Genomic DNA, 23958 nt, shown 5'->3' on the forward strand with positions numbered 1-23958 from the left:
CAGCATTTCACTGTGAGGTCTACTACACCTGTTGTATTCAGCATTTCACTGTGAGGTCTACTACACCTGTTGTATTCAGCATTTCACTGTGAGGTCTACTACACCTGTTGTATTCAGCATTTCACTGTAAGGTCTACTACACCTGTTGTATTCAGCATTTCACTGTAAGGTCTACTACACCTGTTGTATTCAGCATTTCACTGTGAGGTCTACTACACCTGTTGTATTCAGCATTTCACTGTGAGGTCTACTACACCTGTTGTATTCAGCATTTCACTGTGAGGTCTACACCTGTTGAATTTGGCGCACGTGACAAATAAACTTTGATTTGATTTGGAAAGTATTCAGACTCCTTGACTTCATCCACATTTTGTTACATTACAGCCTTATTCTAAAATGGTTTAAAGACCAAACAAACACGTAACAAAAACACAGGGTAGAAACCCAAAACAACAGAGCGAGGAGTACCTCGAATAAATAACACACTCACACGATGACTAACACACGGGACCAGACCCGTAATCATCTGAGCAATCCACCAGGACACGATGACTAACACACGGGACCAGACCCGTAATCATCTGAGCAATCCACCAGGACACGATGACTAACACACGGGATCAGACCCGTAATCATCTGAGCAATCCACCAGGACACGATGACTAACACACGGGACAAGACCCGTAATCATCTGAGCAATCCACCAGGACACGATGACTAACACACGGGACCAGACCCGTAATCATCTGAGCAATCCACCAGGACACGATGACTAACACACGGGACCAGACCCGTAATCATCTGAGCAATCCAACAGGACACGATGACTAACACACGGGACCAGACCCGTAATCATCTGAGCAATCCAACAGGACACGATGACTAACACACGGGACCAGAAACGTAAACATCTGAGCAATCCACCAGGACACGATGACTAACACCCGGGACAAGACCCGTAATCATCTGAGCAATCCACCAGGACACGATGACTAACACACGGGACCAGACCCGTAATCATCTGAGCAATCCACCAGGACACGATGACTAACACACGGGACCAGACCCGTAATCATCTGAGCAATCCACCAGGACACGATGACTAACACACGGGACCAGACCCGTAATCATCTGAGCAATCCACCAGGACACGATGACTAACACACGGGACAAGACCCGTAATCATCTGAGCAATCCACCAGGACACGATGACTAACACACGGGACCAGACCCGTAATCATCTGAGCAATCCACCAGGACACGATGACTAACACACGGGACCAGACCCGTAATCATCTGAGCAATCCAACAGGACACGATGACTAACACACGGGACCAGACCCGTAATCATCTGAGCAATCCAACAGGACACGATGACTAACACACGGGACCAGAAACGTAAACATCTGAGCAATCCACCAGGACACGATGACTAACACCCGGGACAAGACCCGTAATCATCTGAGCAATCCACCAGGACACGATGACTAACACACGGGACCAGACCCGTAATCATCTGAGCAATCCACCAGGACACGATGACTAACACACGGGACCAGACCCGTAATCATCTGAGCAATCCACCAGGACACGATGACTAACACACGGGACCAGACCCGTAATCATCTGAGCAATCCACCAGGACACGATGACTAACACACGGGACCAGACCCGTAATCATCTGAGCAATCCACCAGGACACGATGACTAACACACGGGACCAGACCCGTAATCATCTGAGCAATCCACCAGGACACGATGACTAACACACGGGACCAGACCCGTAATCATCTGAGCAATCCACCAGGACACGATGACTAACACACGGGACCAGACCCGTAATCATCTGAGCAATCCAACAGGACACGATGACTAACACACGGGACCAGACCCGTAATCATCTGAGCAATCCACCAGGACACGATGACTAACACACGGGACCAGACCCGTAATCATCTGAGCAATCCACCAGGACACGATGACTAACACACGGGACCAGACCCGTAATCATCTGAGCAATCCACCAGGACACGATGACTAACACACGGGACCAGACCCGTAATCATCTGAGCAATCCACCAGGACACGATGACTAACACCCGGGACAAGACCCGTAATCATCTGAGCAATCCACCAGGACACGATGACTAACACACGGGACCAGACCCGTAATCATCTGAGCAATCCACAAGGGCACGAAAACCCCAAAACACACAGCACAGGTATTCACACGCACCAACGGACATAGCAACAATAATCTACAGCACCATGGAAACCAAAGGGCAACACTTATACAAGTACTAATCAGTGGGAATAGGGGACAGGTGGGCGTAATGAACGTTCCGGAGGGATCCGTGACAATAAGGCTGTAACGTAACAAAATGTGGAAAAGGTCAAGGGGTCTGAATACTTTCCGAAGGCGCTGTATCTAGTCTAAAGATCAGATCAAGGAACCAAGGGGTCTGAATACTTTCCGAAGGCGCTGTATCTAGTCTAAAGATCAGATCAAGGAACCAAGGGGTCTGAATACTTTCCCGAAGGCGCTGTATCTAGTCTAAAGATCAGATCAAGGAACCAAGGGGTCTGAATACTTTCCCGAAGGCGCTGTATCTAGTCTAAAGATCAGATCAAGGAACCAAGGGGTTTGAATACTTTCCGAAGGCGCTGTATCCAGTCTAAAGATCAGATCAAGGAACCAAGCGAAGCCCTGCCCCCAACGGCTGAGGAACGAATGATATGTCTCAGTTTTTCAGGTAGTAAAAAAAAAGGTATGTTGAAATCAGGTACGAGGGGGGGAAAAAAACCGTCATTACAACACTCTGGCGTCTGCGTAGAGCTTGTTGTAAGCTTTAGCGGAGCCCCTCCCATCCTGCTTCACCGACTGACTAACAAAGAACAAGTGAGGTTGCAGGGTGTGGCTCAGGAATTCTCCACAGACCTCTCTCTCTCTTCGCTCGCTCGCGTTCTTTCACTCACTATCTTTGTCTTTTAAATAAGCGTCGGGTTTTTAACTCTGTGATTATACTACTCTGGGAAGCGTCGGGTTTTTAACTCTGTGACTAGACTACTCTGGGAAGCGTCGGGGTTTTAACTCTGTGACTAGACTACTCTGGGAAGCGTCGGGGTTTTAACTCTGTGACTAGACTACTCTGGGAAGCGTCGGGTTTTTAACTCTGTGACTAGACTACTCTGGGAAGCGTCAGGGTTTTTAACTCTGTGACTAGACTACTCTGGGAAGCGTCGGGGTTTTAACTCTGTGACTAGACTACTCTGGAAGCGTCGGGGTTTTAACTCTGTGACTAGACTACTCTGGGAAGCGTCAGGGTTTTTAACTCTGTGACTAGACTACTCTGGGAAGCGTCGGGGTTTTAACTCTGTGACTAGACTACTCTGGGAAGCGTCGGGTTTTTAACTCTGTGACTAGACTTCTCGGGGATATTTTCTCTCCACCACCAAACCTGTGTTGTATTTTACCATGGGAGTCGTAGGAGGATTCAAATGCATCAAATACCTGATGTTCATGTTCAACTTCCTCTTCTGGGTGAGTGCTCTGAGATATCTACTTCCTGTTCTGGGTAAGTGCTCTGAGATATCTACCTTCTGTCTCATATTCTCTCTGCTGAGTCCACTCTTACCTGAGCCTCGGCCGGGTGGCAGGTAGCCTAGTGGTTAGAGGAGGCAGGTAGCCTAGTGGTTAGAGGAGGCAGGTAGCCTAGTGGTTAGAGGAGGCAGGTAGCCTAGTGGTTAGAGGAGGCAGGTAGCCTAGTGGTTAGAGGAGGAGGCAGGTAGCCTAGTGGTTAGAGGAGGCAGGTAGCCTAGTGGTTAGAGGAGGCAGGTAGCTTAGTGGTTAGAGGAGGCAGGTAGCCTAGTGGTTAGAGGAGGCAGGTAGCCTAGTGGTTAGAGGAGGCAGGTAGTCTAGTGGTTAGATGAGGCAGGTAGCCTAGTGGTTAGAGGAGGCAGGTAGCCTAGTGGTTAGAGGAGGGAGGCAGGTAGCCTAGTGGTTAGAGGAGGCAGGTAGCCTAGTGGTTAGAGGAGGCAGGCAGCCTAGTGGTTAGAGGAGGCAGGTAGTCTAGTGGTTAGATGAGGCAGGTAGCCTAGTGGTTAGAGGAGGCAGGTAGCCTAGTGGTTAGAGGAGGGAGGCAGGTAGCCTAGTGGTTAGAGGAGGCAGGTAGCCTAGTGGTTAGAGGAGGCAGGTAGCCTAGTGGTTAGAGGAGGCAGGTAGCCTAGTGGTTAGAGGAGGGAGGCAGGTAGCCTAGTGGTTAGAGGAGGCGGGTAGCCTAGTGGTTAGAGGAGGCGGATAGCCTAGTGGTTAGAGGAGGAGGCAGGTAGTCTAGTGGTTAGAGGAGGCAGGTAGCCTAGTGGTTAGAGGAGGCAGGTAGCCTAGTGGTTAGAGGAGGCAGGTCGCCTAGTGGTTAGATGAGGCAGGTAGCCTAGTGGTTAGAGGAGGCAGGTAGCCTAGTGGTTAGAGGAGGCAGGTAGCCTAGTGGTTAGAGGAGGCAGGTAGCCTAGTGGTTAGAGGAGGCAGGTAGCCTAGTGGTTAGAGGAGGCAGGTAGTCTAGTGGTTAGAGGAGGCAGGTAGCCTAGTGGTTAGATGAGGCAGGTAGCCTAGTGGTTAGATGAGGCAGGTAGCCTAGTGGTTAGAGGAGACAGGTAGCCTAGTGGTTAGAGGAGGCGGGTAGCCTAGTGGTTAGAGGAGGCGGGTAGCCTAGTGGTTAGAGGAGGCGGGTAGCCTAGTGGTTAGAGGAGGCGGGTAGCTTAGTGGTTAGAGGAGACGGGTAGCCTAGTGGTTAGAGGAGGCGGGTAGCCTAGTGGTTAGAGGAGGCGGGTAGCCTAGTGGTTAGAGGAGGCAGGTAGCCTAGTGTTTAGAGGAGGCAGGTAGCCTAGTGGTTGAGGAGGAGGCAGGTAGCCTAGTGGTTAGAGGAGGAGGCAGGTAGCCTAGTGGTTAGAGGAGGCAGGTAGTCTAGTGGTTAGAGGAGGCAGGTAGCCTAGTGGTTGAGGAGGAGGCAGGTAGCCTAGTGGTTAGAGGAGGCAGGTAGCCTAGTGGTTAGAGGAGGCAGGTAGCCTAGTGGTTAGAGGAGGCGGGTAGCCTAGTGGTTAGATGAGGCAGGTAGCCTAGTGGTTAGAGGAGGCAGGTAGCCTAGTGGTTAGAGGAGGCAGGTAGCCTAGTGGTTAGAGGAGGCAGGTAGCCTAGTGGTTAGAGGAGGCAGGTAGCCTAGTGGTTAGAGGAGGCAGGTAGCCTAGTGGTTAGAGGAGGAGGCAGGTAGCCTAGTGGTTAGAGGAGGCAGGTAGCCTAGTGGTTAGAGGAGGCAGGTAGCCTAGTGGTTGAGGAGGAGGCAGGTAGCCTAGTGGTTAGAGGAGGCAGGTAGCCTAGTGGTTAGAGGAGGCAGGTAGCCTAGTGGTTAGATGAGGCAGGTAGCCTAGTGGTTGAGGAGGGAGGCAGGTAGCCTAGTGGTTAGAGGAGGGAGGTAGCCTAGTAGTTAGAGCGTTGGGCCAGTAACTGAAAGGTTGCTGGATCGAATCCCCGAGCTGACAAGGTAAAAATCTGTCATTCTGCCCCCTGAACAAGGCAGTTACCCCACTGTTCCCTTGTAGGCCGTCATTGTAAATCAGAATTTTGTCACCAACTTCCTTGCCTTGTCACATTGCCAACTTCCTTCCTTGTCACATTCTCTCTTCTCTTTTACAATGTTATCAGCATTTTAGTGGACAGGTGTTTGTTGACATTAGTGAGAAAAGAGAATGATTAAAACAGAGAAGCTAAATCATACTGGAGGACTGTGTGGTTGTTTCGCTTGGTTGGTCAGGTATGCCTGAGATATACTCTCTCTCTCTGCGTGGGATATATCATCCAGGTTTTAAGTTATTACATTATTATATTACTATATTATATCATCCAGGTTTTAAGTTATTACATTATTATATTACTATATTATATCATCCAGGTTTTAAGTTATTACATTATTATATTACTATATTATATCATCCAGGTTTTAAGTTATTACATTATTATATTACTATATTATATCATCCAGGTTTTAAGTTATTACATTATTATATTACTATATTATATCATCCAGGTTTTAAGTTATTACATTATTATATTACTATATTATATCATCCAGGTTTTAAGTTATTACATTATTATATTACTATATTATATCATCCAGGTTTTAAGTTATTACATTATTATTTTCCAGTGAAAGATGAAGAGAAGACATTGATATTCATTGTACTGTTGAATGGGCCAATTTAGAGGACAAAACTTAACTCACACATACACAAAATAAAACTAAATCCTATTAGGTGGTACATGTATAAGAAGATATCATACAGTCAGTACAAGCAGTGTAGTTCAGCCCAATGTAAATACTGAGTGGAGAACAGCACAGAGTAGCAGCAGATCATCAACCCAGTTATGAACCAGGACTAGACCGTTTAATCCAGGATCGGCTGCCCTATCTGGTAAAACAATGGACTTCTATTGGAGGTATTGTATAGAATCTTTTCCATATGTATTACATTCCCTAAATCCCGTAACCACATTTCAAAGGTAGGTACAATCTCCAATTTCCAAAATTGCAATATGAGCCTTTCTGCTAATAGACTGCAAAGAGAGACAGCTTTCCCTTCCTGGTTATTCCCATCAGCCTTCCCTTCCTGGTTAATCCCATCAGCCTTCCCTTCCTGGTTATTCCCATCAGCCTTCCCTTCCTGGTTATTCCCATCAGCCTTCCCTTCCTGGTTATTCCCATCAGCCTTCCCTTCCTGGTTATTCCCATCAGCCTTCCCTTCCTGGTTATTCCCATCAGCCTTCCCTTCCTGGTTAATCCCATCAGCCTTCCCTTCCTGGTTATTCCCATCAGCCTTCCCTTCCTGGTTATTCCCATCAGCCTTCCCTTCCTGGTTATTCCCATCAACCATCCCTTCCTGGTTATTCCCATCAGCCTTCCCTTCCCTTCCTGGTTATTCCCATCAGCCTTCCCTTCCTGGTTATTCCCATCAGCCTTCCCTTCCCTTCCTGGTTATTCCCATCAGCCTTCCCTTCCTGGTTATTCCCATCAGCCTTCCCTTCCTGGTTATTCCCATCAACCTTCCCTTCCTGGTTATTCCCATCAGCCTTCCCTTCCTGGTTAATCCCATCAGCCTTCCCTTCCTGGTTATTCCCATCAGCCTTCCCTTCCTGGTTATTCCCATCAGCCTTCCCTTCCTGGTTATTCCCATCAGCCTTCCCTTCCTGGTTATTCCCATCAGCCTTCCCTTCCTGGTTATTCCCATCAGCCTTCCCTTCCTGGTTATTCCCATCAGCCTTCCCTTCCTGGTTATTCCCATCAACCTTCCCTTCCTGGTTATTCCCATCAGCCTTCCCTTCCCTTCCTGGTTATTCCCATCAGCCTTCCCTTCCTGGTTATTCCCATCAACCTTCCCTTCCTGGTTATTCCCATCAGCCTTCCCTTCCTGGTTATTCCCATCAGCCTTCCCTTCCTGGTTATTCCCATCAGCCTTCCCTTCCTGGTTATTCCCATCAACCGTCCCTTCCTGGTTATTCCCATCAGCCTTCCCTTCCTGGTTATTCCCATCAGCCTTCCCTTCCTGGTTATTCCCATCAGCCTTCCCTTCCTGGTTATTCCCATCAGCCTTCCCTTCCTGGTTATTCCCATCAGCCTTCCCTTCCTGGTTATTCCCATCAGCCTTCCCTTCCTGGTTATTCCCATCAACCTTCCCTTCCTGGTTATTCCCATCAGCCTTCCCTTCCTGGTTATTCCCATCAGCCTTCCCTTCCTGGTTATTCCCATCAGCCTTCCCTTCCTGGTTATTCCCATCAGCCTTCCCTTCCTGGTTAATCCCATCAGCCTTCCCTTCCTGGTTATTCCCATCAACCATCCCTTCCTGGTTATTCCCATCAACCATCCCTTCCTGGTTATTCCCATCAACCTTCCCTTCCTGGTTATTCCCATCAGCCTTCCCTTCCTGGTTATTCCCATCAGCCTTCCCTTCCTGGTTATTCCCATCAACCTTCCCTTCCTGGTTAATCCCATCAGCCTTCCCTTCCTGGTTATTCCCATCAGCCTTCCCTTCCCTTCCTGGTTATTCCCATCAGCCTTCCCTTCCCTTCCTGGTTATTCCCATCAGCCTTCCCTTCCCTTCCTGGTTATTCCCATCAGCCTTCCCTTCCTGGTTATTCCCATCAGCCTTCCCTTCCCTTCCTGGTTATTCCCATCAGCCTTCCCTTCCTGGTTAATCCCATCAGCCTTCCCTTCCTGGTTATTCCCATCAGCCTTCCCTTCCTGGTTATTCCCATCAGCCTTCCCTTCCTGGTTATTCCCATCAGCCTTCCCTTCCTGGTTATTCCCATCAGCCTTCCCTTCCTGGTTATTCCCATCAGCCTTCCCTTCCTGGTTATTCCCATCAGCCTTCCCTTCCTGGTTATTCCCATCAGCCTTCCCTTCCTGGTTATTCCCATCAACTGTAACCAAACAGAGAGATCAATGGGTCTGGGGTTATAACTCTATCGAAGGCTTTTAGATAAGTCATCAGAAATGAGAACCCAGTAAGCATGTAACTTAGGACATGTCCAGAATAAGTGGGTCAACTTCCCCTCATCACCTTAAACGGAACAAGGCTGTGTCTGGCATTCACTGAACTGTGGTTTACATTTACATTTTAGTCATTTAGCAGACACTCTTATCCAGAGCGACTTACAGTAGTGAATGCATACATTTCATACCTTTTTTTTTTTTTTTCTGTGCTGGCCCCCCCGTGGGAATCGAACCCACAACCCTGGCGTTGCAAACACCATGCTCTACCAACTGAGCTACAGGGAAGGCTAATATATTCCTGAGAGCTTCTACCCAGTCCTCGTCTGGTTCCCAAGCCCTTTAAATAGTGTCTGAGGATACCATGCAGTCTATAGACCGACCCTTTAACCATGCAGTCTATAGACCGACCCTTTAACCATGCAGTCTATAGACCGACCCTTTAACCATGCAGTCTATAGACCGACCCTTTAACCATGCAGTCTATAGACCGACCCTTTAACCATGCAGTCTATAGACCGACCCTTTAACCATGCAGTCTATAGACCGACCCTTTAACCATGCAGTCTATAGACCGACCCTTTAACCATGCAGTCTATAGACCGACCCTTTAACCATGCAGTCTATAGACCGACCCTTTAACCATGCAGTCTATAGACCGACCCTTTAACCATGCAGTCTATAGACCGACCCTTTAACCATACAGTCTATAGACCGACCCTTTAAATAGTGTCTGAGGATACCATGCAGTCTATAGACCGACTCTTTAACCTACAGTCTATAGACCGACCCTTTAAATAGTGTCTGAGGATACCATGCAGTCTATAGACCGACCCTTTAACCTACAGTCTATAGACCGACCCTTTAAATAGTGTCTGTGGATACCATGCAGTCTATAGACCGACCCTTTAAATAGTGTCTGAGGATACCATGCAGTCTATAGACCGACCCTTTTAATAGTGTCTGTGGATACCATGCAGTCTATAGACCGACCCTTTTAATAGTGTCTGTGGATACCATGCAGTCTATAGACCGACCCTTTAAATAGTGTCTGTGGATACCATGCAGTCTATAGACCGACCCTTTAAATAGTGTCTGAGGATACCATGCAGTCTATAGACCGACCCTTTAAATAGTGTCTGAGGATACCATGCAGTCTATAGACCGACCCTTTAAATAGTGTCTGTGGATACCATGCAGTCTATAGACCGACCCTTTAAATAGTGTCTGTGGATACCATGCAGTCTATAGACCGACCCTTTTAATAGTGTCTGAGGATACCATGCAGTCTATAGACCGACCCTTTAAATAGTGTCTGAGGATACCATGCAGTCTATAGACCGACCCTTTAAATAGTGTCTGTGGATACCATACAGTCTATAGACCGACCCTTTAAATAGTGTCTGAGGATACCATGCAGTCTACAGACCGACCCTTTTAATAGTGTCTGTGGATACCATGCAGTCTATAGACCGACCCTTTAACCATACAGTCTATAGACCGACCCTTTAAATAGTGTCTGAGGATACCATGCAGTCTATAGACCGACCCTTTAAATAGTGTCTGAGGATACCATACAGTCTATAGACCGACCCTTTTAATAGTGTCTGTGGATACCATACAGTCTATAGACCGACCCTTTAACCTACAGTCTATAGACCGACCCTTTAAATAGTGTCTGTGGATACCATACAGTCTACAGACCGACCCTTTAAATAGTGTCTGAGGATACCATGCAGTCTACAGACCGACCCTTTAAATAGTGTCTGTGGATACCATACAGTCTATAGACCGACCCTTTAAATAGTGTCTGAGGATACCATGCAGTCTACAGACCGACCCTTTTAATAGTGTCTGTGGATACCATGCAGTCTATAGACCGACCCTTTAACCTACAGTCTATAGACCGACCCTTTAAATAGTGTCTGAGGATACCATGCAGTCTATAGACCGACCCTTTAACCTACAGTCTATAGACCGACCCTTTAAATAGTGTCTGTGGATACCATACAGTCTATAGACCGACCCTTTTAATAGTGTCTGTGGATACCATACAGTCTATAGACCGACCCTTTAAATAGTGTCTGTGGATACCATACAGTCTATAGACCGACCCTTTTAATAGTGTCTGTGGATACCATGCAGTCTATAGACCGACCCTTTAAATAGTGTCTGTGGATACCATACAGTCTATAGACCGACCCTTTTAATAGTGTCTGTGGATACCATGCAGTCTATAGACCGACCCTCTATGTTTATAATAGTGTCTGTGGATGCCTCTATGTTTATAATAGTGTCTGTGGATGCCTCTATGTTTTTAATAGTGTCTGTGGATGCCTCTATGTTTATAATAGTGTCTGTGGATGCCTCTATGTTTATAATAGTGTCTGTGGATACCATGCAGTCTATAGACCGACCCTCTATGTTTCTAATAGTGTCTGTGGATGCCTCTATGTGGGCCTGTAGCACATCCTGCAGTCTAGACACCGACCCTTTTGAAAGGGGTTTGACAAGGATCAAGCTATCTAATGTAGGATTATTGGGCTTAATGCCACACTGTGGGATATGTGTCCTTAAGACATTCCTGATTTGGAGGTTAAACTTTAAACTTTCCCTGTAATCGTTGAAATGAAGCTAACTGACCATCAATGTATAAATTACCAATTCGTTGTGAGCCCCTTCTCCGTCCACTGTGAAAACACCATATCGTCCAATGCAGGGTGGAAAGCATGATTCAGGCAAATCGGGCTGTCAATGTATACAGTGGGTATGTTAATAAAATACCTAATCTATTTCCAGATCCTAAGAGGATGACAAATGACTGGATTAGAGTCATAAATTGCTTTTTTTTTTCCCCCCCACATATGCTGGACTAGTGCAGGGAGTGAGGAACGTTGACAGGAGGCTCAATCAAAAGCATATCATTCTGTCGCATCCCAGGGTAAACTTTCCCTCCAGAAAGACACAATGTTCAGATTAGCAGCCCAATAATACCGTTTAAAGTGAGGAAGACCAAAGCCCCCCCTCTATCCAGTACTTGCAATAAATGCTTCTTTGAAATTCTGGCTGCCTTGTTATCCCATAAAAAAACAAATGGAACTACTATTGAATCCAGTTTCTTAAAATAGCTTTGTGGTATGAAATTGGGTAGATATTGGAAGAGGTAAAGAAACCTGGGTAGGACAACCATTTTTAACAGCGTTTATATGACCAACCAAGGAGACTGGCAAAAAATCTATATTTTGTTTAAGCTGATAAATTTTCATGTCCCAATTCGCTTTCAATAGCTGATCAAGGTCTCTTGTCACTACAATGCCAAAGGCTTGTGAACTTGTCCCATCACTGTTCTAAATGGGGTAGATGGCAGAAATTGCATATCCACAGGCCGTGATATCGGCATCAATTCTCCTTTTTTTTTTGCCAGTTTATCTTGTAGCTAGAGAAGGAGCCGAATGTAGTTAGAAGTTTTAAGCTTGGATAAAAACAAAAGAACATGGTCTGCATATAGGGACATGTTGTGCTGCTTGTCTTTTATTTTAACTGGAGTTATATCGGCACATAAACGAATGAGAGTAGCAAGGGGTTCCATGGCTATAGCGAAGAGAGAAGGCGAAGTAGGGCACCCCTGTCCGCAGCCCTTGAACAGGTCGGAATGACCGCGACATTTCCTGATCGTGTTACCGCGGACGCCATTGGGTGTGCATAAATAATTCTTATCCAATTAATAAATTAATAAAACCTCTCAGCTTCCTGCAGTGGCTGGCGAAGGATCCATGTAGACCTCTCAGCTTCCTGCAGTGGCTGGCGAAGGATCCATGTAGACCTCTCAGCTTCCTGCAGTGGCTGGCGAAGGATCCATGTAGACCTCTCAGCTTCCTGCAGTGGCTGGCGAAGGATCCATGTAGACCTCTCAGCTTCCTGCAGTGGCTGGTGTGGATCCAAGTAGGCCTCTCAGCTACTCGAACAGCATTGGGGAGTAATCAGCATCACCTGGTATGGTCAAGTCCACCTCTGCTGGTTCGAATGCTTTGGTCTCAGGTCTTCCACCACCAGCCAGTCACCTGGTTCCAATGCTTTGGTCTCAGGTCTTCCACCACCAGCCAGTCACCTGGTTGCAGTTTGTGCAGGATCCCCACCAGAGGCTGGGGCAGAGCCGCTTTCACTCTGGGGAAAATAGCCTTCAGAACATTGTTTAGAGCAGTACAATAACTTACCATGTCATTGTCACAGCCCATCAGTGTCAACTTTGTTCTGTGGGGAAGGGGGGAATTGATCATCCTCATTGGTCTACCTGTTCAGAACCTCATGAGGAGCCAATCCGGCGGTTCTGTTGTGGGGGCCGCCCTCGTCATGTACATCAGAGCCAGGGGGGCATCACAGTGACCCAGGAAAGATCTGTCTCTGCCATAAGCTTCACCCTCGTCATGTACATCAGAGCCAGGGGGGCATCACAGTGACCCAGGAAAGATCTGTCTCTGCCATAAGCTTCACCCTCGTCATGTACATCAGAGCCAGGGGGCATCACAGTGACCCAGGATAGATCTGTCTCTGCCATAAGCTTCACCCTCGTCATGTACATCAGAGCCAGGGGGCATCACAGTGACCCAGGAAAGATCTGTCTCTGCCATAAGCTTCACCCTCGTCATGTACATCAGAGCCAGGGGGGCATCACAGTGACCCAGGAAAGATCTGTCTCTGCCATAAGCTTCACCCTCGTCATGTACATCAGAGCCAGGGGGCATCACAGTGACCCAGGAAAGATCTGTCTCTGCCATAAGCTTCACCCTCGTCATGTACATCAGAGCCAGGGGGCATCACAGTGACCCAGGAAAGATCTGTCTCTGCCATAAGCTTCGCCATCTTAGATTTTAGGGTCTGATTAGCGCGTTCAACTAAACCTGCCGGATTGCGGCCTATAGCTACAATGGGTCCTGAGGTCTATCTGCAGACTCTCAGACAAGTTCTCTATCACCAGGTTCACAAAGTGGGAGCCGTTGTCGCTGGTTAATTTAGATGGTAACCCCCACCTTGGGATGATCTCCCTCAGGAGATTCTGGGCCATAGCAGTGGAATGTCGACATGGGGGAAAGCCTCTACCCACTTGGAGAAGGCATCCACTATCAACCAGACAATATTTGTAACCCTGACAAGGAGAGAGTTGAATAAAATCCATCATTATTGTGTTCAAATGGTCCTTCAGGGGTCGGATGATCCGACAGTAGCACGGGAATCCCTCTTCCGGTGTCGTTACTCATACAAATCACACATTTTCACACAAAACTGTTCAGCAAACACAGAAAACCCTGGTGCGCAAACCAAAAAAATGTATTTACAAAATCAACAACTTCCAACTCCCCCCTTTGACACATGATCCCTCACCATGTGTCAACTTAGCTAAGTAGGGGAAACGTGAACGTGGTGAGACTGGTAGCCCAGCCGGGCCCAGACAGAGTTTCTGCACCTGGTCATATGTACATAATCGTTTCCACTTCCTCAACTCGACAGGACCCACAGGGGATTGCAAGTCAGAGATATCGGTGAGAGAGAAGAGGTTATGATCAGGAAGTGAAACCATCTGTAACACAGGGGGTTCTCCACGGAGACAGCCGCTGGCCTTAGCTGCCAAGTCAGCCATAGCATTGGAGACAGGGTCGGAAGAGTTAGCATGAGCGAGGCACTTACAAACAGAAACTTTCAGAAGGGAGCAAAAATAGCCTTTTAGCAAGTTATCAACACGTTTTGAATGAGAGATTGTCTGACCCGAGGAGGTCAGGAAGTCGTGCTGTTTCCACAGAGTACCCAAATCATGTACCACACCAAAGGCATATCTGCTATCGGTATAGCTAGCACCTGACTGGCCTGTAGCTAAGATGCAAGCTCTAGTGAGTGCAAAGACTTCTGCTGCTTCAGCAGAAAGATGGGAGGGTAATTTATCCCTTTCCGGTGTGGTTGAGACAGTAGTAAGCGCATACTCAACCAATGGTTCTCCTTTCTCAGAACGCTGAGCAGAGCCATCTACAAACAGTTCCAAAACCTGCCCAGGGACTGCGGTTGAAAATTAGCCGGCTGGCTAAAAACCGGCACTTTTACTGAAACGTTGATTAATGTGCACTGTCCCTGTAAAAATAAAATAAACTCAAACTCAAACTCAAATGTGCATTTTGAAAAAGGGATATCAGTTAAATCCGTCGTTGGTTTAGATACAAGCTCCACCAGGGCAGCACAGTCGTCAGTAGCAGCAGCCAATCACAGCTTCAGTAGCGGCAGCCAATCACAGTCGTCAGTAGCAGCAGCCATCACAGCTTCAGTAGCGGCAGCCATCACAGCTGCAGTAGCCGCAGCCATCACAGCTGCAGTAGCAGCAGCCATCACAGCTTCAGTAGCGGCAGCCATCACAGCTGCAGTAGCAGCAGCCATCACAGCTGCAGTAGCAGCAGCCATCACAGCTTCAGTAGCAGCAGCCATCACAGCTGCAGTAGCGGCAGCCAATCACAGCTGCAGTAGCGGCAGCCATCACAGCTGCAGTAGCGGCAGCCATCACAGCTTCAGTAGCAGCAGCCAATCACAGCTGCAGTAGCGGCAGCCATCACAGCTTCAGTAGCCGCAGCCATCACAGCTGCAGTAGCAGCAGCCAATCACAGCTGCAGTAGCGGCAGCCATCACAGCTTCAGTAGCCGCAGCCATCACAGCTGCAGTAGCAGCAGCCATCACAGCTGCAGTAGCGGCAGCCATCACAGCTGCAGTAGCAGCAGCCATCACAGCTGCAGTAGCAGCAGCCATCACAGCTTCAGTAGCAGCAGCCATCACAGCTTCAGTAGCCGCAGCCATCACAGCTTCAGTAGCAGCAGCCATCACAGCTTCAGTAGCAGCAGCCATCACAGCTTCAGTAGCCGCAGCCATCACAGCTTCAGTAGCAGCAGCCATCACAGCTTCAGTAGCAGCAGCCATCACAGCTGCAGTAGCCGCAGCCATCACAGCTTCAGTAGCGGCAGCCATCACAGCTGCAGTAGCAGCAGCCATCACAGCTGCAGTAGCAGCAGCCATCACAGCTTCAGTAGCAGCAGCCATCACAGCTGCAGTAGCCGCAGCCATCACAGCTTCAGTAGCGGCAGCCATCACAGCTGCAGTAGCAGCAGCCATCACAGCTGCAGTAGCAGCAGCCATCACAGCTTCAGTAGCAGCAGCCATCACAGCTTCAGTAGCCGCAGCCATCACAGCTTCAGTAGCAGCAGCCATCACAGCTTCAGTAGCAGCAGCCATCACAGCTGCAGTAGCGGCAGCCATCACAACAGACCAGACCTCTGGCTACACTGTCCAGCTGTTTGGAATTAATACCCAACCAGGCGCTGCTGTCCTCCATGATCCTGTGTTAAAACAGATGACATAAAACCATTTTTTTCTCACAAACAGAGGTTAAAAAGTTTAGAGTGGTCAGGGAGTCCCAAACAGGGAGAAGTAGTCATGAGATATTTCAGTCTGGTCAGAGCAGACAGTCCCTCTGGTGTCCACTTCATTTTGTCATTCGTAGCCATTTTGTGGCCATCAATAAGGTCAACAAGCGGCTGCACCACCTCAGCATAGTCAGATAACCACGCCCTACAATACCCTGCCATACCGGTTAATGACATCATGTGTTGTTTAGTAACCGGCTGTGGGACGGAGAGAATAGCCTGTGTCCTCTCTTTACCCTGCCGCCTGCCATTGGGAGTGACGTCATGACCCAGATACTGTCTGTGAAACCAACTGTAACTTCTTCTCTGAAACTTTGTGGCCGTTCACAAGCTTCCTTGGAGCTAGGAGCACGACAACAAATCATCCACATACTGAATCACAGCGCTGCCCTCAGGGGGGGGGGTTAGAAAACCCTCCAGATTTAGCGCTAAAGCTGCAGAGAAAAAAAAAGCGGGGGGAGGAGCCACAGTACACGTACATCTCTTACTGAGAAACGTGAACGGCAAACCAGAACTGAGATTCTGGTGCCACAGGAATACTGAAAAAAATGCATTCGTCAAATCAATCACAGAGAACCTGTGGGTGGTACCGCCCCCCAACAGAGTAGTAACATTACGAACCACCGGGGCAAGAACTGCACCGTTCACAGGCCTTAAATCCTGGACCAATCTCCAATCACCTGAAGGTTTTCTAACAGGCTAGATAGGGATGTTACAGGGTGATTCTGGAGAGGGAGTTAAAGCGCCATTAGCTAACAGGCTAGATAGGGATGTTACAGGGTGATTCTGGACAGGGAGTTAAAGCGCCATTAGCTAACAGGCTAGATAGGGATGTTACAGGGTGATTCTGGACAGGGAGTTAAAGCGCCATTAGCTAACAGGCTAGATAGGGGTGTTACAGGGTGATTCTGGACAGGGAGTTAAAGCGCCATTAGCTAACAGGCTAGATAGGGGTGTTACAGGGTGATTCTGGACAGGGAGTTAAAGCGCCATTAGCTAACAGGCTAGATAGGGATGTTACAGGGTGATTCTGGACAGGGAGTTAAAGCGCCATTAGCTAACAGGCTAGATAGGGATGTTACAGGGTGATTCTGGACAGGGAGTTAAAGCGCCATTAGCTAACAGGCTAGATAGGGGTGTTACAGGGTGATTCTGGACAGGGAGTTAAAGCGCCATTAGCTAACAGGCTAGATAGGGATGTTACAGGGTGATTCTGGACAGGGAGTTAAAGCGCCATTAGCTAACAGGCTAGATAGGGATGTTACAGGGTGATTCTGGACAGGGAGTTAAAGCGCCATTAGCTAACAGGCTAGATAGGGGTGTTACAGGGTGATTCTGGACAGGGAGTTAAAGCGCCATTAGCTAACAGGCTAGATAGGGGTGTTACAGGGTGATTCTGGACAGGGAGTTAAAGCGCCATTAGCTAACAGGCTAGATAGGGGTGTTACAGGGTGATTCTGGACAGGGAGTTAAAGCGCCATTAGCTAACAGGCTAGATAGGGGTGTTACAGGGTGATTCTGGACAGGGAGTTAAAGCGCCATTAGCTAACAGGCTAGATAGGGGTGTTACAGGGTGATTCTGGACAGGGAGTTAAAGCGCCATTAGCTAACAGGCTAGATAGGGGTGTTACAGGGTGATTCTGGACAGGGAGTTAAAGCGCCATTAGCTAACAGGCTAGATAGGGGTGTTACAGGGTGATTCTGGACAGGGAGTTAAAGCGCCATTAGCTAACAGGCTAGATAGGGGTGTTACAGGGTGATTCTGGACAGGGAGTTAAAGCGCCATTAGCTAACAGGCTAGATAGGGGTGTTACAGGGTGATTCTGGACAGGGAGTTAAAGCGCCATTAGCTAACAGGCTAGATAGGGGTGTTACAGGGCGATTCTGGACAGGGAGTTAAAGCGCCATTAGCTAACAGGCTAGATAGGGGTGTTACAGGGTGATTCTGGACAGGGAGTTAAAGCGCCATTAGCCAACAGGCTAGATAGGGATGTTACAGGGTGATTCTGGACAGGGAGTTAAAGCGCCATTAGCCAACAGGCTAGATAGGGGTGTTACAGGGTGATTCTGGACAGGGAGTTAAAGCGCCATTAGCTAACAGGCTAGATAGGGATGTTACAGGGTGATTCTGGACAGGGAGTTAAAGCGCCATTAGCTAACAGGCTAGATAGGGGTGTTACAGGGTGATTCTGGACAGGGAGTTAAAGCGCCATTAGCTAACAGGCTAGATAGGGGTGTTACAGGGTGATTCTGGACAGGGAGTTAAAGCGCCATTAGCTAACAGGCTAGATAGGGGTGTTACAGGGTGATTCTGGACAGGGAGTTAAAGCGCCATTAGCTAACAGGCTAGATAGGGGTGTTACAGGGTGATTCTGGACAGGGAGTTAAAGCGCCATTAGCTAACAGGCTAGATAGGGATGTTACAGGGTGATTCTGGACAGGGAGTTAAAGCGCCATTAGCTAACAGGCTAGATAGGGGTGTTACAGGGTGATTCTGGACAGGGAGTTAAAGCGCCATTAGCTAACAGGCTAGATAGGGGTGTTACAGGGTGATTCTGGACAGGGAGTTAAAGCGCCATTAGCTAACAGGCTAGATAGGGGTGTTACAGGGTGATTCTGGACAGGGAGTTAAAGCGCCATTAGCTAACAGGCTAGATAGGGGTGTTACAGGGTGATTCTGGACAGGGAGTTAAAGCGCCATTAGCTAACAGGCTAGATAGGGGTGTTACAGGGTGATTCTGGACAGGGAGTTAAAGCGCCATTAGCTAACAGGCTAGATAGGGGTGTTACAGGGTGATTCTGGACAGGGAGTTAAAGCGCCATTAGCTAACAGGCTAGATAGGGGTGTTACAGGGTGATTCTGGACAGGGAGTTAAAGCGCCATTAGCTAACAGGCTAGATAGGGGTGTTACAGGGTGATTCTGGACAGGGAGTTAAAGCGCCATTAGCTAACAGGCTAGATAGGGGTGTTACAGGGTGATTCTGGACAGGGAGTTAAAGCGCCATTAGCTAACAGGCTAGATAGGGGTGTTACAGGGCGATTCTGGACAGGGAGTTAAAGCGCCATTAGCTAACAGGCTAGATAGGGGTGTTACAGGGTGATTCTGGACAGGGAGTTAAAGCGCCATTAGCCAACAGGCTAGATAGGGATGTTACAGGGTGATTCTGGACAGGGAGTTAAAGCGCCATTAGCCAACAGGCTAGATAGGGGTGTTACAGGGTGATTCTGGACAGGGAGTTAAAGCGCCATTAGCTAACAGGCTAGATAGGGATGTTACAGGGTGATTCTGGACAGGGAGTTAAAGCGCCATTAGCTAACAGGCTAGATAGGGGTGTTACAGGGTGATTCTGGACAGGGAGTTAAAGCGCCATTAGCTAACAGGCTAGATAGGGGTGTTACAGGGTGATTCTGGACAGGGAGTTAAAGCGCCATTAGCTAACAGGCTAGATAGGGGTGTTACAGGGTGATTCTGGACAGGGAGTTAAAGCGCCATTAGCTAACAGGCTAGATAGGGGTGTTACAGGGTGATTCTGGACAGGGAGTTAAAGCGCCATTAGCTAACAGGCTAGATAGGGGTGTTACAGGGTGATTCTGGACAGGGAGTTAAAGCGCCATTAGCTAACAGGCTAGATAGGGGTGTTACAGGGTGATTCTGGACAGGGAGTTAAAGCGCCATTAGCTAACAGGCTAGATAGGGGTGTTACAGGGCGATTCTGGACAGGGAGTTAAAGCGCCATTAGCTAACAGGCTAGATAGGGGTGTTACAGGGCGATTCTGGACAGGGAGTTAAAGCGCCATTAGCTAACAGGCTAGATAGGGGTGTTACAGGGCGATTCTGGACAGGGAGTTAAAGCGCCATTAGCTAACAGGCTAGATAGGGGTGTTACAGGGCGATTCTGGACAGGGAGTTAAAGCGCCATTAGCTAACAGGCTAGATAGGGGTGTTACAGGGCGATTCTGGACAGGGAGTTAAAGCGCCATTAGCTAACAGGCTAGATAGGGGTGTTACAGGGTGATTCTGGACAGGGAGTTAAAGCGCCATTAGCTAACAGGCTAGATAGGGGTGTTACAGGGTGATTCTGGACAGGGAGTTAAAGCGCCATTAGCCAACAGGCTAGATAGGGATGTTACAGGGTGATTCTGGACAGGGAGTTAAAGCGCCATTAGCCAACAGGCTAGATAGGGGTGTTACAGGGTGATTCTGGACAGGGAGTTAAAGCGCCATTAGCTAACAGGCTAGATAGGGGTGTTACAGGGTGATTCTGGACAGGGAGTTAAAGCGCCATTAGCTAACAGGCTAGATAGGGGTGTTACAGGGTGATTCTGGACAGGGAGTTAAAGCGCCATTAGCTAACAGGCTAGATAGGGGTGTTACAGGGTGATTCTGGACAGGGAGTTAAAGCGCCATTAGCTAACAGGCTAGATAGGGGTGTTACAGGGTGATTCTGGACAGGGAGTTAAAGCGCCATTAGCTAACAGGCTAGATAGGGGTGTTACAGGGTGATTCTGGACAGGGAGTTAAAGCGCCATTAGCTAACAGGCTAGATAGGGGTGTTACAGGGTGATTCTGGACAGGGAGTTAAAGCGCCATTAGCTAACAGGCTAGATAGGGGTGTTACAGGGTGATTCTGGACAGGGAGTTAAAGCGCCATTAGCTAACAGGCTAGATAGGGGTGTTACAGGGTGATTCTGGACAGGGAGTTAAAGCGCCATTAGCTAACAGGCTAGATAGGGGTGTTACAGGGTGATTCTGGACAGGGAGTTAAAGCGCCATTAGCTAACAGGCTAGATAGGGGTGTTACAGGGTGATTCTGGACAGGGAGTTAAAGCGCCATTAGCTAACAGGCTAGATAGGGGTGTTACAGGGTGATTCTGGACAGGGAGTTAAAGCGCCATTAGCTAACAGGCTAGATAGGGGTGTTACAGGGTGATTCTGGACAGGGAGTTAAAGCGCCATTAGCTAACAGGCTAGATAGGGGTGTTACAGGGTGATTCTGGACAGGGAGTTAAAGCGCCATTAGCTAACAGGCTAGATAGGGATGTTACAGGGTGATTCTGGAGAGGGAGTTAAAGCGCCATTAGCTAACAGGCTAGATAGGGGTGTTACAGGGTGATTCTGGACAGGGAGTTAAAGCGCCATTAGCTAACAGGCTAGATAGGGGCGTTACAGGGTGATTCTGGACAGGGAGTTAAAGCGCCATTAGCTAACAGGCTAGATAGGGGCGTTACAGGGTGATTCTGGACAGGGAGTTAAAGCGCCATTAGCTAACAGGCTAGATAGGGGCGTTACAGGGTGATTCTGGACAGGGAGTTAAAGCGCCATTAGCTAACAGGCTAGATAGGGATGTTACAGGGTGATTCTGGACAGGGAGTTAAAGCGCCATTAGCTAACAGGCTAGATAGGGGTGTTACAGGGTGATTCTGGACAGGGAGTTAAAGCGCCATTAGCTAACAGGCTAGATAGGGGTGTTACAGGGTGATTCTGGACAGGGAGTTAAAGCGCCATTAGCTAACAGGCTAGATAGGGATGTTACAGGGTGATTCTGGACAGGGAGTTAAAGCGCCATTAGCTAACAGGCTAGATAGGGATGTTACAGGGTGATTCTGGACAGGGAGTTAAAGCGCCATTAGCTAACAGGCTAGATAGGGATGTTACAGGGTGATTCTGGACAGGGAGTTAAAGCGCCATTAGCTAACAGGCTAGATAGGGATGTTACAGGGCGATTCTGGACAGGGAGTTAAAGCGCCATTAGCTAACAGGCTAGATAGGGATGTTACAGGGTGATTCTGGAGAGGGAGTTAAAGCGCCATTAGCTAACAGGGATGCATGAACAGCAGTAATACCTGCTATTGCCTCCCTACTGAGTGGATACTGTGCTCTAGATGGGCGCCTGGTATCTTTAGGAGTGACCACCATTGGCTCAGCTCCCTTCATTCTCCCAAAATCATATTTGTCCCTTGCCCATAGGCATTCAGGGACCCCTCTCAGGAGGGGGTGAGTCTTCACTCAACGACACCGGTAGAGAAAGAAACCTGATCAACACCATGCAGACCCTTCTGAGTTGGCGTTTCCCAGCTGAGTGGCTAACAACATGTCAGTGTGCTGAGTGAATAAGTCGACCCTTCTGAGTTGGCGTTTCCCAGCTGAGTGGCTAACAACATGTCAGTGTGCTGAGTGAATAAGTCGACCCTTCTGAGTTGGCGTTTCCCAGCTGAGTGGCTAACAACATGTCAGTGTGCTGAGTGAATAAGTCGACCCTTCTGAGTTGGCGTTTCCCAGCTGAGTGGCTAACAACATGCCAGTGTGCTGAGTGAATAAGTCGACCCTTCTGAGTTGGCGTTTCCCAGCTGAGTGGCTAACAACATGTCAGTGTGCTGAGTGAATAAGTCGACCCTTCTGAGTTGGCGTTTCCCAGCTGAGTGGCTAACAACATGTCAGTGTGCTGAGTGAATAAGTCCACCCTTCTGAGTTGGCGTTTCCCAGCTGAGTGGCTAACATGTCAGTGTGCTGAGTGAATAAGTCGACCCTTCTGAGTTGGCGTTTCCCAGCTGAGTGGCTAACAACATGTCAGTGTGCTGAGTGAATAAGTCGACCCATCAGGGCGCATCTCCCAGTCTGTAGCATCAACCAAGCATTTCATCCAAATTCCAGTATCCGCCCATTCTACTACCGTCTGATTTAGCCAGGGACGCATGTGGTGCGCTATCCTCAAACAGGTAGAGAGGTCTTTCTGTGCATGGGGGTTAGATGAAACCCCCTAAAAGCACAGAGATCACTGCTACAGTATAAACCCTCACACTGCACTGACTCATCCTGTAATGTAGAACACAGCCATTGTTTCTCATAATGGAGATCTCTTGTCAATGGTGAGAAAACGGAAGGTGTAATGTAACCCCCGCGTCAGACATGAAACTGCCCTCGTGGCCCCAACGGGTTTTGGCCGTGGAGAAAACACGAGCAATATCGGGACGCATCATCGTCAACATCCCATGCACAATACCAGTCACAAAACTCACGACATTTTAACATCGATTGCTCCCCCTCTTCGTCCTCTTCCTCGTGAATAACGGTTAAACCCACGTTCGGCCACACGTTATGTCGACGCCCAGTTTACACAGGAAGTCCCTGCCCGTCAGATTGACTGGACAGCGGTCAGAGTAGAGAAATTAATGTTGACACAACTCCTCACAAAAAGGAGACAAGCAGAGGCAACGTTACCTGCTCTCTGAATGGGAGGCCTGAAGCCCCCTACAGACAGGCAACGTTACCTGCTCTCTGAATGGGAGGCCTGAAGCCCCCTACAGACAGGCAACGTTACCTGCTCTCTGAATGGGAGGCCTGAAGCCCCTACAGACAGGCAGAGGCAACGTTACCTGCTCTCTGAATGGGGGGCCTGAAGCCCCTACAGACAGGCAACGTTACCTGCTCTCTGAATGGGAGGCCTGAAGCCCCCTACAGACAGGCAACGTTACCTGCTCTCTGAATGGGAGGCCTGAAGCCCCGACAGACAGGCAACGTTACCTGCTCTCTGAATGGGAGGCCTGAAGCCCCTACAGACAGGCAGAGGAAACGTTACCTGCTCTCTGAATGGGAGGCCTGAAGCCCCTACAGACAGGCAACGTTACCCGCTCTCTGAATGGGAGGCCTGAAGCCCCTACAGACAGGCAGAGGAAACGTTACCTGCTCTCTGAATGGGAGGCCTGAAGCCCCTACAGACAGGCAACGTTACCTGCTCTCTGAATGGGAGGCCTGAAGCCCCTACAGACAGGCAGAGGCAACGTTACCTGCTCTCTGAATGGGAGGCCTGAAGCCCCTACAGACAGGCAACGTTACCTGCTCTCTGAATGGGAGGCCTGAAGCCCCTACAGACAGGCAGAGGCAACGTTACCTGCTCTCTGAATGGGAGGCCTGAAGCCCCTACAGACAGGCAACGTTACCTGCTCTCTGAATGGGAGGCCTGAAGCCCCTACA

The 23958-nt window shown here is 48.7% G+C and overlaps 1 protein-coding gene across 1 annotated transcript in view; it reads left to right on the forward strand.

The window, feature by feature from the left end:
• The first annotated feature begins 2882 nt into the window (after window positions 1-2882).
• Window positions 2883-23958, forward strand: part of LOC106595881 (CD9 antigen) — a 45287-nt gene continuing 24211 nt past the window's right edge. Inside the window, exon 1 of the mRNA XM_082972755.1 lies at window positions 2883-3541. Coding sequence (XP_082828881.1) covers window positions 3476-3541 — 66 coding nt within the window. The 5' untranslated portion in view covers window positions 2883-3475. The remainder of the gene's footprint in view (window positions 3542-23958) is intronic.

Source organism: Salmo salar, unplaced genomic scaffold (genome assembly GCF_965601325.2).
Source record: "Salmo salar unplaced genomic scaffold, fSalSal1 ptg001230l, whole genome shotgun sequence".
In the NCBI taxonomy this organism is placed as follows: Eukaryota; Metazoa; Chordata; class Actinopteri; order Salmoniformes; family Salmonidae; genus Salmo; species Salmo salar.